Source organism: Musca vetustissima, unplaced genomic scaffold (assembly GCF_032173495.1).
Source record: "Musca vetustissima isolate MV318-11 ecotype Yass unplaced genomic scaffold, APGP_CSIRO_Mvet_v1 utg5177, whole genome shotgun sequence".
Taxonomy (NCBI): domain Eukaryota; kingdom Metazoa; phylum Arthropoda; class Insecta; order Diptera; family Muscidae; genus Musca; species Musca vetustissima.
The window spans coordinates 59,308-76,393 of NW_026887434.1; the positions used below are offsets into that span (position 1 = coordinate 59,308).

Consider the following 17,086-nt stretch of genomic DNA (forward strand, 5'->3'; position numbering starts at 1 on the left):
GATTTGATTAGTTACATATGTACGATTGTGTTATATATTTAAGGTCAATTTTGCTACGAGAATTTTATTGCAGACATAACATGGACATGGGTTTCGAAACGAGAGAGAGAGAAAGAAAAAAGAAAGAAAGAAAGTGATAAAACAATTTATATAGTAATATGTGTATGAAACGTATAACTTATTAGACATCATTTTCAACCTTAAACATATACTTCCCACAAGATGGAATTCTTAAATAATAAAAGGCAGCAGGCAGACAATTTTCAATAAAGGTTTCACACAGCACCCCTATAATGATTCCTAACGATAACCCCTACCACATGTTAGTTATTTTTGAAGTCCTATACAAATTGATCAACTACATTGACCGAAATTATACACTTCGGATTCGTAAAGGATAAAGTAACAGCAGACACAAAATTTTCAATTTCGGTTCGTGGTTTGACACTGCACCCCTAAAACTATTCAGCCCAATTATAGATATTTGTATAGATCTTGCCGCATCTTCTAATATAAGTGACTATAATTGTCGTAAGTTGGGTGCTAAGGGGAAAAATGTCTACTGACAAAAAGATCGTATATTGGAAAAAATTTTGATATAGCAACTATATATAGCATTTTCTCAGAGTATAATGGCATTGGCCGGATATAACTATTCCTGCTTAAAATATATTTTCAAGGACCTAACTGCATTTTTCAACATACATGACTGTCATTTGGTCGAGTGCATAAAAATATAATACAATTTTTATACCCTTCAACACACTGTGGTACAGGGTATTATGTCTTTGTGCATATGTTTGTAACAGGCAAAACGAAACGAGATAGACGCATGGTTCCTTTTGAGAATATGCATAGAATCACTTTCTGAGTCCATGTCCATGTTAAATTGTAAACAAAGTACAGGCCGCATTTATAATCCGAATTGAATGAAATTTGGCACAGCTCATTTGTTTGGCCCAAAGACGAACCCTATTTAAATTGGGAAAAATCGATTCCGATTTAGATATAGCCCATATATATCTTCGTCCGATTTAAGGTAAATTGTGCACCAAAGACCCTATATATCTGTCGATTTGCACGAAATTTAGTATAAGGTACTGAATTGAGCCTAGAATGATGTCTGCCAAGTTTCGTGAAAATCGGTCCAGATTTATATATAGCTCCCATATATAGTTTCGTCCGATTTCATGTAAATGGTGCACCAAATTCCCTATATATCTTACGATTTGCACGAAATTTGGCATAACGAACTAAATTGAGCCTAGAGTGTTAGAGTGCCAAGTTTCGATGAAATCGGTCCAGATTTAGATATAACTCCCATATATAGTTTCGTCCGATTTAAGGTAAATTGTGCACCACAGACCCTATATATCCTTCGATTTGCATGAACTTTGGCATAACGTACTGAATTGAGCCTAAAGTGATGTCTGCCAAGTTTCGAGTAAATCGGTCCAGATTTAGATATAGGTCCCATATATAGTTTCGTCCGATTTAAGGTAAATTGTGCACCACAGACCCTATATATCCTTCGATTTGCATGAACTTTGGCATAACGTGCTGAATTGAGCCTAAAGTGATGTCTGCCAAGTTTCGAGTAAATCGGTCCAGATTTAGATATAGGTCCCATATATAGTTTCGTCCGATTTAAGGTAAATTGTGCCCCACAGACCCTATATATCCTTCGATTTGCACCAAATTTGGCATAACGAACTAAATTGAGCCTAGAGTGATGTCTGCCAAGTTTCGATGAAATCGGTCCAGATTTAGATATAACTCCCATATATAGTTTCGTCTAATTTCATGTAAATGCTGCACCAAAGTCCCCATATATCTTTCGATTTGCATGAACATTGGCATAACGTACTGAATTGAGCCTAGAGTGATTGCTGCCAAGTTTCGAGAAAATCGGTCCAGAGTTAGATATATGTCCCATATATAGTTTCGTCCGATTTAAGGTAAATTGTGCACCACAGACCCTATATATCTTTGGATTTTCACGAAATTTGGCAAAACATACTGAATTGAGCCTAGAATGATGTCTGCCAAGTTTTGTGAAAATCGATCAAGGTTTAGATATAGCTCCCACATATATTTTCGTCCGATTTCATGTAAATGGTGATATATCCTTCGATTTGCTCGAAATTTGGCATAACGTACTTAATCGAGCCTAGCGTGATGTCGGACAAGTTTCGTGAAAATCGGTCAAGGTTTAGATATAGCTCCCATTTATATTTTCGTCCGATTAAATGTATATTGAGTCCAGAATGATAGGTGCCAAGTTTCGTGAAAATCGGTTGAAATTTAGATATAGCTCCATTGTATTATAGATTGATTTTAAGTAATTGATGCACCAAGGAACCAATAGGCTTTCGGGAACTAAACGTACTAAAATTAATATAACCTAACCTGTGACAAGTTTCGTTGACATCAAATTTTGCACAACGTACAAAATTGAGCATAGAATTGTTGCGTTTTCTAGAAGTACAGGAATAGTCCAACGGATGACCTATTTATATTTGAAGTCGATTTACATACTTTTGTCCCATTGTAACAAACGAATTATATGTTTATGGATAGATCTAGGTAGATTCACATTTAGATAAATATCATCAGCTGTTTAATATACCCATAGTGGTGAAAGGTATCATATAGTCGGCCCCGTCCGACTTTACTACTTTCCTTACTGGTTACTTGTTCGTATGTGTTGCAAACTCTCATATTAGTAAAATTCAAATATAGCCTCTATTATAGCATGTCCTATTAAAACATTTTAGGTGTTTTCACAGTGTATAAAAAACCTTTCGTATGGAAATATGACGTTGGCTGGATATAACCATTGCTCCGCACAAAAGGTATTTTTAAGGACCCAACTGAATTTTCCAACAAAAGTGACTCTTAAAAGCATCGGTCCACCGAACATAACGCAGTTTTTACTTGTTCGTATATGTTGCCAACTCAGAAGGGCATCTCAACAACTCAGAATTTCATCCTAACAAACAAAATCATAAAACTTCTATATTTTTTTATATTTAATAGAAGAAGAGTGTTACAATGGTAGATTTTATTGGAATCAGAAAAACTACATAACGTTTGAAATTAATTTAATAACTTTTTATAATCATTTATAAATCCTAAGCCAAACATTTATTGCCATTCAGAGAAAAACATATTGACATAATTGCAATATGTTCTACTTGAGTGGAATATTTCAACAACAATCTAACATCTGAATAAAGTTTGTCCTTTCCCAATTACTTAAGGAGAAAAATCGTTCTGGTTTTTTTTTTTCTTCGCCCAACACCAACAAAGTTACGTTTCAAATATTTATACCGAATGTCTGGATAAATTTTATTTATCGTTCATACCATTTCACTTAACAGAGAACTCCGAACATAAAATATTTCTTATATTTATTTCTTTGGTACTTTGTGCAGCATAGCTTTGGTGAGAAAAAGTTAACTCAAAACTTATTCGAGTCTTAAGGCAAAGGGGGTGGAAATGGGGAGGTGTGTTTGTGCGACAAGAAAATCGGTTAGGAGAAAATAACTTATAATCGTTACTATGGCAACAACATAATTCCGAGGCAGGGGGCGTGGGTCGGATGGGGGCATGGCTTAAGTAATATGGAAATGTTATGACTGACAAAACTAAACGAAATACACTTTGCGATAAAAAAGAAATTTGCCACTGATGTGATTTTTACGCTTCAATTCATCGCCTAACAAATAAAAATGCCATGAAGGAGGAGAACACAATTTATATAAATATATAGTATGTATGCTTGGACTAAAGGAAGGAAAGATGTAAGCCATCGGAAGGGTGGGTGAATGGATGGATGGATAAATGCCCTTAAATTTTAATTCCAAATTGAAAATGTCATTTACCATTAGCCTTGTAGCGTCGCCAAAAATGTAAATGCTTCGAAATATAAAAATAAATTGGAAATTGAAATGAAATGGAAATATTGTAATGATCATGTAGATGTATAGGAGGTATGTATGTGTAGCCCCGCATTAGCTTTTCATTTGCCAAAAATCTATAATGAGACTTATTGGGAATTTGGAAAAAAATTACATTTATTACTAGCAAATCGATTTGCTATTATTCGACCATAAATTTATGCAAGTGCGACAGTGTATTATATATATTTTTATGACATTTTATATACATAATAACAATATTGTTGTCATCTATGGTATATGGTTGTATAATATGAAAAAAACAAGAAAAATTATAAATTCATGTTGATACTGAATTTGCAATATACCAAGGTCTTTTCCTGTTCTATTTTGTAATCGAAATCTAAATAATTGACTTGCAAAATAGCATACATATTTAATAACATGGTTTAAAAAATCGAAGAATGTATCTTAAGACAATGAACACATTTGAATGTGTTAATGTGTCACGCGATTGAGAACCTCGAACAAATCATTTACTTATTTTCTTTTAAGGCGTACGATTTCAAAAAAATATGGATCTTTTCACTGGGCTTAGCAACATCATTCTAGACTTAATTCAGTACCCTATAGCAAAATTGCAAAACGAAAGATATATAGAGACTTTAGTGCACCAATTACATAAAATCGGACGAAAATATATATGGGAGCTATATCTAAATCTGAACCGGTTTTCACGAAACTTAGCACACGTCATTCTAGCCTTAATTCAGTACGATATGACAAATTTCCTGCAAATCGAATGATTTTCAGAGACTTGGTGCACCAATTACCTAAAATCAGATGAAAATATATATGGGAGCTATATCTAAATCTGAACTGATTTTCACGAAACTTTGCACACATAATTTTAGACTTAATTCAGAACGCTATGCCAAAATTTGGGGAAATGAAAAAAATTCCAGGGACTTTGGCGCACCACATACCTAAAATCGGGTGAACCTATATATGGGAGCTATATCTAAATCTAAACCGATTTCCATGAAACTTAGCACACATTATTATAGACACAATTCAGTACGCTATGCCAAATTTCGTGCAAATCGAAAGATATGTAGGGAATTTGGTATCTTAAATCGGACGAAAATATATATGGGGGCTATATCTCAATCTGAACCGATTTTCAGGAAACTTAACATACATCGTTCTAGACCTAATTCAGTACCCTGTGCCAATTTTCGTGCAAATCGAAAGATATATAGGGACTTTCGTGCACAATTTAACTTAAATCGGACGAAAATATATATGGGAGCTATATCTAAATCTGAACCGATTTTCTCCAATTTTCTCCGATTTTCTCCAAAGTAGGGTTCGTCCTTGGGCCAAATAAGTGAACTGTGCCAAATTTCATCCAAATCGGATCATAAATGTGACCTGTACTTTGTTAAAAAAAATAAATGGACGGACAGACGAACAAGCGTAAATCGACTATGTTACAAACATATGCACAAAGGCATAATACCCTGTACCGCAGTGTGGTGAAGGGTATAACAAATAATTGTAATAATAAACAATTGAAAAAACGTTAAGATCTGGCTTGGAAATATTGCATGACATATAAGGTCATTACAAGTTGAGGTCAACAGATCATCTTTCTTACAATGTCAACTATTCCGAATCATGGTTGCCGGATTTAACGTTTACGCCGTACGATTCAAATCTTTTTACACAACGTTTTGTTTTATTTGACCCGTTCATTATCATGACAGACATTCGAATTAGTTGGTAAGATCACCTCCCCCATGGAAAAATTGTGATGTTTGGCCTAAAATTGTAACGCCTAAGAGCGACTAGAAAATAGTGTTTTCAGCACATTTAATCCCCTGAATATCAAATAATCTTTACCAAAAATTTTAGTCATCGCCCTTGACCATGACCGGGGCCTCTTGCAACATACATTTTCGCCCTCTAGTGTAATAATGGTAATAATATACATTATTAGAGTAGGTATTTATGAAAAAACTCTTACATACAACTCTTACATACAAAAATACAACAATATTAGGTTGGGGAAAAAGAAATTCAATATTTTTATGTGAACTATAGGACTTTATTTAACATGCTTCGGAATGTCCGATTTGGAAAAAAAATCTTGTATTCGATTTACCCAATCCTCCCCAGATACCATTTTTTATCATCATAGAAATTTTGAAATGCAAGAAAAATATGTTAATCGCTTGTGCCAAGTCCGGACAGTATTGTGGATGCATTAAAACTTCCCACCCAAGCTCCCGAAGTTTCTGGCGAGTCACCATAGATGTATGTGGTCTACCGTTGTCCTGGTGGAACACAACACCTCTCCTCTTGGTCAATTCTGGCAATATCTGGTGCTATATTCAAACGGTCCAGTAGGGATCAGAATTCAGCGCTTGGACATATGAAAAGCAACTTATAATATAGAATCAGTCCCACCAAATGCATAGCAGAACATACTTGGCCGTTAGTCCTGGTTTGGCCACGGTTTGAGGTGCTTCACCGCTCTTTGACCACGATCGTTTTCGCACAGTGTTATCGTATGTGATCCATTTCTCATCCCCAGTCACCATCCGTTATAGAAATGAGCCTATCTCATTCGTTTTGGCCAAGGCTTCGCAGATGGAAATTCGATACCTCCTATTTGTATAACCTTCACCACACTGCGGTACAGGGTATTATGTCTTTGTGCATATGTTTGTAACAGGCAAAAGGAAACGAGATAGACATATGGTTCCTTTTGAGAATATGCATAGAATGCATGTCCGTCCGTCCGTCTATCTGTCCATGTTAAATTGTAAACAAAGTACAGCTCGCATTTATTATCCGAATTGGATGAAATTTGGCACAGCTAGTCTATTTGGCCCAAGGACGAACACTACTGAAATTGGAAAAAATCGGTTCATAGCGAGCTGAATTGAGTCTAGAACGATGTGTGTAAAATTTCTTGAAAATCGGTTCAGATTTAGATATAGCTCCCATATATATTTTTGTCCGATTTAATATAAATGGTGTACAAAAGTCCCTATATATCTTCCGATTTGCATGAAATTTGTCATACCGTTCTGAATTGAGCTAGAATGATGTGTGTAAAATTTCTTGAAAATCGGTTCAGATTTAGCTCCCATATATATGTTCGACCGATTTAATATAAATGGTTCACCAAAGTCCCAATATATCTTTCGATTTCCACGAAATTTGGCATAGCGTACTGACTTGAGTCCAGAAAGTTTCGTGAAAATCGGTTCAGATTTAGATATAGCTCCCATATATTTTTGCCCAATTTAATTTTAATTTTGCATGAAATTTGATATGGCGTACTGAATTGAGTCTAGAATGATGTTTGTAAAGTTTCTGAAAATTGTCCTATTTTAAGACCCAAAGTTAGGCAGATTACCACACAATTTTGCATAACGTACTAAGGTTTGTGTGACATAACATGTGTCAAGTTTTGCTGAAACCAGTTCAGATGTTTTTTTTTGCACAACGTATCTAAAATAGTTTAGGGAAGGGTGTGTCAAGTTTTAATGAAATCCGTCCAAATTTAGTTGTATCTCCCATATAGTTTCGTCCGATTTTAAGTAGGACCCAAAATATTTCCATTAGGAACAAAACGTGCATACATTAGTCTAAATTAGTTTATGATCTAAGTCGATTCACATTTAGATATCGGTCACATATTTTAGTTCATCCAATTTCATGATAATGGCCCTTCTGTTAGGCTGCATCTATTAAATACACCCATAGTGGTGAAGGGTATCATATAGACGGCTCCGTACGACATTACTACTTTCCTTACTGGTTTCCGTTAATTGATGTGGCACCCAAACATCGGGTTTCTTTTAGAGTTTTATGATCGATTTTTAGCTCCTGGGCGATGTTACGACAGCTAACATGCCGGTCAACTTCGATCATTTCTCCGATTTTATCGACATTTTCGACGACCGGCCTAATAGATTTCTTTTTCCCCAACATAATATAGGTCTCTTTCGGACCAAATCGAATATACGTGCAAAATTTTGTGAAAATGTAAGTATTTTACGACCTTACAACATCTTGGGGCCACATAAAGCTTACAACATAATTTTGTAGGGTATAAAAAATAAACTTTATTTTTCTTATTCAAAATATATGCTTTTTTCCAGTAAAGAAATAAGTAATTAGTTGCAAAGTTTAACTTTTAAGGGATTCCTATGAACTTTATACAACTTCACACAATTGTGTAATTATTACGCCAAGTATTTTTGTACGTATATGTGTGCATATATTTTTGGATCTTCATATTTTCCCTTTCTTGGCAGTACTCAATCCCCAGAATACACAAACAAGGGAGTGTTATATTCTTTCCGTACATTTGGCTTTTCTGTTGATGTTTTTTTCTGACGATAATTCCCCCTCATCCTTCGTCTTAAAATACACTTGGGAATATCGTATTCTTCTTTGCATTTGGAAAATATTTTAAATAATTCTTTTGATGATATTTCGTGTTGTGTTCTTCTTATCAGATACTCTGCATGCGTCATAGCAACGACATGGCTCCATAAATGGAAAGAAAAGTAGAAAGGAAGAAATGTAATTTGTTATGCTTCAACAGCTTTCCTAATATTTATTTTTGCATATTTGCCAATATAAATTTGTAATCGAAAATACATTACCAAAAAAAAAAAAATAAAAAAACAGTAAGGAAAGTAGTAAAGTCGGACGGGGCCGACTATATGATACCCTTCACCACTTTGGGTATGTTGAACAGATGAATCCTAACAGACGTCAAATTTTTGAAGGACCATTAACATGAAAATGGATCCATAAACATGTAGTTCTGCAACCTATACTATATTTTTCATTTGATCAGATACGGGGTTGCTTCTACTTCAGTACGCTGTGCCAAATTTTTTGTCAATCGGCCTACCTTGGGGTCTTTGGTGAACCATTTACATTAAATCGGTCGAAAATATATATGGGAGCTATATCTAAATCTGGACCGATTTTCAGGAAACTTAACACACATCATTCTTGACCTTATTCATTACGCTATGCCGAATTTCGTGCAAATCGACAGATATATAGGGACTTTGGTACTCCATTTACATAAAATCGTACGAAAATATATGTGGGAGCTATATTTAAATCTGAACAGATTTTCAGGAAACTTAACACACATCATTCTAGACCTAATTCATTACGCTATGCCAAATTTCGTGCAAATCGAAAGATATATAGGGTCTTTGGTACACCATTTACATAAAATCGGACGAAAATATATATGGGAGCTATATCTAAATCTGGTCCGATTTTCTGGAAACTTAACACACATCATTCTAGACGAAATCCAGTACACAAACAAATTTCGTGCAAATCGAAAGATATATAGGGACTTTGGTACACCATTTACATAAAATCGGACGAAACTATATATGGGAGCTATATCTAAATCTGACCCGATTTTTTCCTATTTCAATAGGGTTCGTCCTTGGGCCAATTAAGTGACCTGTGCCAAATTTCATTCAAATCGGATCATAAATGCGACCTGTACTTTGTTAACAAAAATACATGGACGGACATGCATAAATCGACTCAGAAAGTGATTCTATGCATATTCTCAAAAGGAACCATGTGTCTATCTCGATTATTTTTGCCTGTTACAAACATATGCACAAAGACATAATACCCTGTACCACAGTGTCGTGAAGGGTATAAAAAGGAAAACATGAAATGAAACTAAGTTGTATGATTTTTTTCAGTATCTTTTTCGGTTGTTATTGAAATTGAATAAAGTAGTTTTGACATAGGGACATATTTGTTATTCATTTGGGACGTATATCTTAGTTTAGAGGTTAAGTAAGTTGAAATATGTGCAATAGCTTTAATTTACTATATATAAAATAAAATTTTGTTTCTTTAAATATTCTACAATTTTGGTATATATTTAAATAATATAAAAAAAATATTTTCTTCTTTCAGATTTCATCCAATACCAATGAAGATATATTTATTGTTAAAATTACAATCGTATGACAACTGCACCACCACCACCACCAATGAATCAACAACAAATAATATTTTAAAAATAATTATCAATAATCTTGGAACAATTGAGTTCCAATAAACAAGCAAATCATGCATAAAACACAAGGACTAGTGCGGAAAATAGGCGAGACTTGTCTCCTGTTGGTAATTGTAATGAGCGGTAAGTAGTAAAGCTGGGACTTTAAATACACACAATTGCTTCAATTCGGTTCAGATTTAGATATAGCTCCCATATATGAAATGCCATGTAAATGGCGTCAGGTAGCAACGAGATTGTATTTGTATTTTTACAGCTGCCACATAAATGAACATATTCCGTTACGATACTTTTACGTAACTACCACATTTTTAGACCAATATATGACAATGTATCCCCTTCGATTTAAAATTCAATTAATCATCATAACTAAAAGTGGCATCAATAGAGGCATTACAACAATGTAAGATCCCTATCGTTGTCGGTTGTGTAAACTTCTCGAGAACATACCAAAAAGTACACACACACACACACAAACACAAACTTTACCACCACATATGTAATGCTCGATTAGCTGCATGACAAGAAAATGAAAGAACAGTCAGTGTATGGAAATGTATAGTGACAGGCAAGCTTAAGTAGAAAATTAAATTTTCGTGGTTACCATTTTCATTGTATTAGAAGGAATACACACTTACACATACATATATAAATCTGTTGTTCGTAAAAAAAATATATGAACTCAACTTGTGTTAAAATAATGATTAATATTTTTCTCTTGTAGATCTAACGCTAAGTGAAGTCACGGAACCATTCAACGCTTTTAAAATTTACGAAGAATCGCTGGCAAAATCTACAACACCATCGTATACACCACCTCCCTGGATTGATCCATATTTTGATCCGTCGACACCGCGTAATGTAACCGCCCTAATGGGCAAATCAGCTTATTTGAGTTGCCGAGTGCGTAATTTAGGAAATAAAACGGTAAGTCAATAACCGATAACAATAATAACATATATTTAGAGGTTGAGAATTTGCAATTTATCGAATTAAAAGTTTTGTAATTAGATAAGTATGGATATTTTATACGTCTACTTATAAATTATATAATCATAATTTATTAAATTGATATAACAATATTTTATACCCTACTCCATGTGGGAGTTTACATTAAATTTACCATATCGTTTTCAACACCTCGAAACATTCTTCGGAGACCCCATAATGTATATAGAAAGTATATATTTATACCCTTCACCACACTGTGGTACAGGGTATTATGTCTTTGTGCATATGTTTGTAACAGGCAAAAATAATCGAAATAGACACATGGTTCCTTTTGAGAATATGCATAGAATCACTTTCTGGATCGATTTATGCATGTCCGTCCGTCCGTCTGTCTATCTGTCCATGTTAAATTGTAAACTGTAAACTGTAAACAAATTGTAAATTGTAAACAAATTGAATGAAACTTGGCACAGCTCATTTGTTTGACCCAAGGACAAATAATATTGAAATTGGGAAAAATCGGTTCAGATTTATATATAGCTCCCATATATATTGTCGCCCGATTTCATGTAATTGGTGCACCAAAGTCCCTATATATCTTTCGATTTGCACGAAATATGGCATAACATAGTGAATTGAGCCTAGAATGATGACTTCCAAGTTTAGAGAAAATCGGTCCAGATTTAGATATATCTCCCATATATAGTTTCGCCCGATTTCTTGTAAATGGTGCACCAAAGTCCCTATATATCTTTCGATTTGCACGAAATTTGGCATAACATACTGAATTGAGCCTAGAATCATGTCTGCCAAGTTTCGTGGAAATCGGTTCATATTTTGATATAGCTTCCATATATAGTTTCACCCGATTTTAGGTAAATAGTCCACTAAAGTCCTTGGAAATCTTTTGATTTGAACGAATTTTGGCACAGCGTAATGAATAAGGTATATAATGATGTGTGTTAAGTTTCGTGGAAATCGGTTCAGATTTAGATATAGCTCCCATATATATCTTCCTCCGATTTAAGGTAAATGGTGTAACAAAGTCCCTATACATCTTTCGATTTACGCTAAATTTGGCGTAGCGTACGAATTTTGGTATAGGGTACTGAATAAAGTCTAGAATGATGTTGCAAAGATTCGTAAAAGGTCCATAGCTAGGCCGATTGACACAACGTACTGAAGTAATATAAATTAGTCTCTGGCAAGTTTCCCTGAAATCGGTTCAGATATAGATATATAACAAAAACGCGACATCTGTTAGGATACATATGTAGAATATACCCAAAGCGGTGAAGGATTACATATAGTCGGTCCAGTCCGACTTTACTTTGCACACATCATTCTAGACTTATTTCAGTACGCTACACCAAATTTAGTGCAAATCGAAAGATATATAGGGACTTTGGTACAACATTTACTTTAAATCGGATGAAGATATGTATGGGAGCTATATCTAAAACTGAACCGATTTTCACGAAACTTAACACACATCATTATAGACCTTATTCATTACGCTGTGCCAAATTTCCTGCAAATCGAAAGATATATAGGGACTGTGGTACACCATTTACCTTAAACCGGACGAATATGTATATATATATATATGGGAGCTATATGTAAATCTGAACCGATTTTCATGAAACTTAACACACATCATTATAGATCTTATTCATTACGCTGTGCCAAAAGTCGTGAAAAATCAAAAGATTTCCGGGATTTTAGTGGACTATTTACATAAAATCGGGCGAAACTATATATGGGAGCTACATCTAAATCTGAACCGATTTTCACGGTACTTAACACACATCATTCTAGCCCTTATTTATTATGCTGTTCCGAATTTCGTGCAAATCGAAATATATATAGGGACTTTTTTACACCATGTAGTTAAAATCGGGCGAAACTATATATGGGAGCTATATCTAAATCTGAACCGATTTTCATGAAACTTTGCGCACATCATTCTAGACTTAATTCAGTACTCTATGCCAAATTTAATGCAAATCGAAAGATATATCGGCACTTTGGTACCCCATTTACCTTAAATCGGACGAAAATATATATGGGAGCTATATCTAAATCTGAACCGATTTTTCCCAATTTCAATAGGGTTCGTCCTTTGGCCAAACAAATGAGTTGTGCCGAATTTCATCCAATTCGGATCATAAATGCGACCTGTACTTTGTTTACGATTTAACATAGACATACGGACAGACAGACGGACATGCATAAATCGACTCAGAAAGTGATTCTATGCATATTCTCAAAAGGAACCATGGGTCTATCTCTATTATCTTTGCGTATTACAAACATATGCACAAAGACATAATACCCTGTACCACAGTGTGGTGAAGGGTATAAAAATCCTATATGATGGATTTTTAAATTTAATAAAAACTATATTATAGTTAATGTGCTTCACAGCTTCCTTTCAAATCGTTGACATCCCCAACATGTATACTATTTTGTTGAGAACTTTTGCAAAATATAACCTGGAGAAACTTCAGTGGCAGGAACTTTTCCCTTTGTATGAAAACTTCTGTGATATGTGGCTGTTCGTGGCATTTAAGTACCTGTGTAAGCAGGAATTATTATAGAGAAACTTACAATGTTCTTGAACTAAATAAAAGAAGCAAGAAAGTTAATTACAATATTCTTGCCATAAGATTTCACATGTAAAATACGATTTCATTCTACTACCAAAGTGGAAAGCCAAGAGCTGTTTTATGTTGGGTTCTGATGTGTATGAATGTTTCTGAATGAACTACATTTAAAGTGTATATAACCACAATTGCATGAATGTATAAAACAACATTTCATCGTCATTGTTTTATATCCTGTGAATTAATTAAATCTATCAATTTGTATACACCAATGTTATATGCGGTCAGTTCACTTTAAAATGTCACTTTTCTTTCATTTTTAAATCCTGAAATTTCTCCGAAAATATTAAATAAACATTTTTCTGTCAAAGTATTTTTATTAAGCATTCAAGCCAATTAAACTTTTATTCATTCTCGTTCTTGTTTTTTTATAGGTTTCGTGGATCCGGCATAGAGATATGCATATTTTGACAGTTGGCACATATACATATACAACAGATTTACGTTTCCAAGCAATTCATCACAATGGTTCCGATGATTGGATGTTACAGATCAAATGGACACAAAAACGGGATGCTGGAATGTTTGAATGTCAAATATCCACCCAACCGGTACGAAGTTATTTTGTGGACCTGCATGTTGTTGGTAAGTGTGTGTGTTTCAATAAAAAATATTTTTCTATGTATTTTTTATTACATACCGACAAGAGAAAGTGGCCAATTTAAAGTATTTTTATATATTGGTAGTTGTTGAATACAAAAATATTTGCAATCAATTTTTTGTGAAAAATTACTATAGGCTAAAAATTTTTCTTTATCAGAAGATATTTTAGTTTAGTTTTAGTAAAATATTTTATTTTGCTGCATGTTAATAATGTCGATTTCTATTCCCAAAATTGCTTTCGCAACAGTGCCCACAGCCACAATCCACGGTGGTCCCGATTTTCATGTCGACAAAGGCAGTACCATCAATTTGACTTGTACTGTTAAATTCAGTTTAGAACCACCCGCCTATATTTTTTGGTATCATCACGAAGAGGTATGTAGATATTCCATATATTTTTTTATATGCTACAATTTGATTTTGATTAATTATACCCTACACAACTATGTTGTCAGGGTATTATAGCTTTGTGCAGCCCCAAATGTTTGTAACGCCGCGAAATATTGGTCCTAGACCCACCTTTAAGTATACCGATCGTCATATCTCGACTAGCTGAGTCGATCTAGACATGTGTGTCCGTCCGTCCGTCCGTCCGTCCGTCCGTCTGTCCATTATAATTTGTAAACACGATACCGGCCACAGTTATGGACCAATCTTCACTTAATTTTGCATGTAGGATGTGTTCTGGCCAATGAAGACCCCTATTGTTTTTGGAAAAGATCAGTTAATATTTAGGGGATGAAATGGACCAAATACTAAATTTTTTTCGGTTTTTCTGGTCGCTCCAGAGGCCGCAATTATGGCCCAAACACCGCGAATTTTTGCATGGAGAAGGGGATCGGGCCAGAGAATAAGCATGCATGTTTTGATAAAGATCGGTCAATATTTAGCGGGTCAAATGGACCCTGACTTTTGTGTGAAAAATGACAAAATTTGTATTCTATGGCATATATATTTACTCCTGGAGGATGTAGACCCCAGGAGTAGATAGCATATCCAAGAGGAGTGGTTGGCCTTTAAATTGATACCAAACATAGTGATGTATCTACTCAGATGTGGGAGTTACAGTCAAATATTTACAGGCGCTTACGTATTCAGATATTATTTAGTAACCCATTACCACATTAGAGGGAGAAATATCGCGCTGATGGCTTTGAAATTTTTCATGAAGTTCCAGTTATGGTCAAGAACAACGCCTACAATTTTCGGTGATGATCAGATTAAAATTTTGGGATGAAATGGACCGAAAACATAATTTTTTGTGTGTTTTCGAGTAGAGTATAATCCGAAAATCACAACACAACCCACCGTGAAGGTAATCTGGACAAGTAATTAGAAGGACGGTACTGAATATTCGAAAAAAGTAAGGAAGAGGTGTTGTTAACCTCTAATCGGACAAGAGGGGGCAAATATCACGAAATATTACTCAGACTCGGAATAAACATCCTCAGAAAGTTAGAGTTCGTGGTAGTTGTGTAGGGTATCGCATGGTCGGCCCCGTCCGACTATACTGCTCCGCTCACTGGTTTAAAATTTTAATGAAATTGACAAATTGCTTAAAAATTCGGTTTGTATTTTTGTTTTATTTTTCACAGGTTATAAATTACGATTCAACACGCGGTGGCGTTTCGGTTATAACCGAAAAAGGAGATGTCACCACATCATATTTGTTAATACAAAATGCCGATTTGGCGGATTCGGGCAAATATTCATGTGCGCCATCGAATGCTGATGTGGCCAGTGTTAGGGTACATGTTTTGAGTGGTAAGTATTCAGTGAATAAATATTTGTTTTGCTAGTATTTGTTCATTTGGATGGAGGGTTATACCACACACAACTAATGTTCAAGGGTATTACCAATTTTTATACCCTTCATCACAGTGTGGTACAGGTATTATGTTTATGTGCATATGTTTGTAACAGGCAAAAATAATCGAGATAGACCCATGGTTTCTTTTGAGAATATGCATAGAACCACTTTCTGAGTCGATTTATGCATGTCCGTCCGTCCGTCCATGTATTTTTGTTAACAAAGTACAGGTCGCATTTATGCTCCGAATTGGATGAAAGTTGGCACAGGTCTCTTAATTGGCCCAAGGACGAACCCTATTGAAAATGGGGAAAATCGGTTCAGATTAAGGTATAGCTCCCATATATATTTTCGTCCGATTTAACGTAAATGGTGTACCAAAGTTCCTATATATCTTTCGATTTGCACGAAATTTGGCATAACGTACTGAATTGAGCTTAGTGTGATGTCTGCCGAGTTTCGTGAAAATCGGTCCAGATTTAGATATAGCTCCCATATATAGTTTCGTCCGATTTTATGCAAATGGTGTATCATGTACCTATATATTTTTCGATTTGCACGAAATTTGGCACAACGTATTGAATTGAGCCTAATGTGATGTGTGTTAAGTTTTGTGAAAATCGGTCCTGATTTAGATATAGCTCCCATATATAGTTTCGTCCGATTTTATGTAAAAGGTGCACCAAAGTCCTTATATATTTTTCGATTTGCACGAAATTTGGCATAACGTACTGAACAGAGCTTAATGTAATGTCTGCCAAGTTTCGTGAAAATGGGTCTAGATTTAGATATAGCTCCAATATATAGTTTCGTCCGATTTTATGCAAATGGTGCACCAAATTCCCTATATATATTTCGATTTGCACCAAATTTGGCATAACGTACTGAGTTGAGCCTAGAGTGATGTCTGCCAAGTTTCGTGAAAATCGGTCCTGATTTAGATATAGCTCCCATATATAGTTTTGTCCGACTTTATGTAAATGGTGCACCAAATTCCCTATATATATTTCGATTTGCACGAAATTTGGCATAACGTACTGAACTGAGCCTAGAGTGA

At 34.8% G+C, this 17,086-nt stretch overlaps 1 protein-coding gene across 1 annotated transcript; it reads left to right on the forward strand.

Moving 5' to 3' along the window:
- Positions 1-10,115: 10,115 nt before the first annotated feature.
- Positions 10,116-16,018, forward strand: LOC133335005 (kin of IRRE-like protein 1). Its single transcript, XM_061543308.1, has 5 exons — positions 10,116-10,122; positions 10,724-10,926; positions 13,991-14,201; positions 14,467-14,594; positions 15,815-16,018. The coding sequence occupies exons 1-5, from the start codon at positions 10,116-10,118 to the stop codon at positions 16,016-16,018; spliced, it is 753 nt and encodes a 250-aa protein (XP_061399292.1).
- The last annotated feature ends 1,068 nt before the right edge of the window (positions 16,019-17,086 follow it).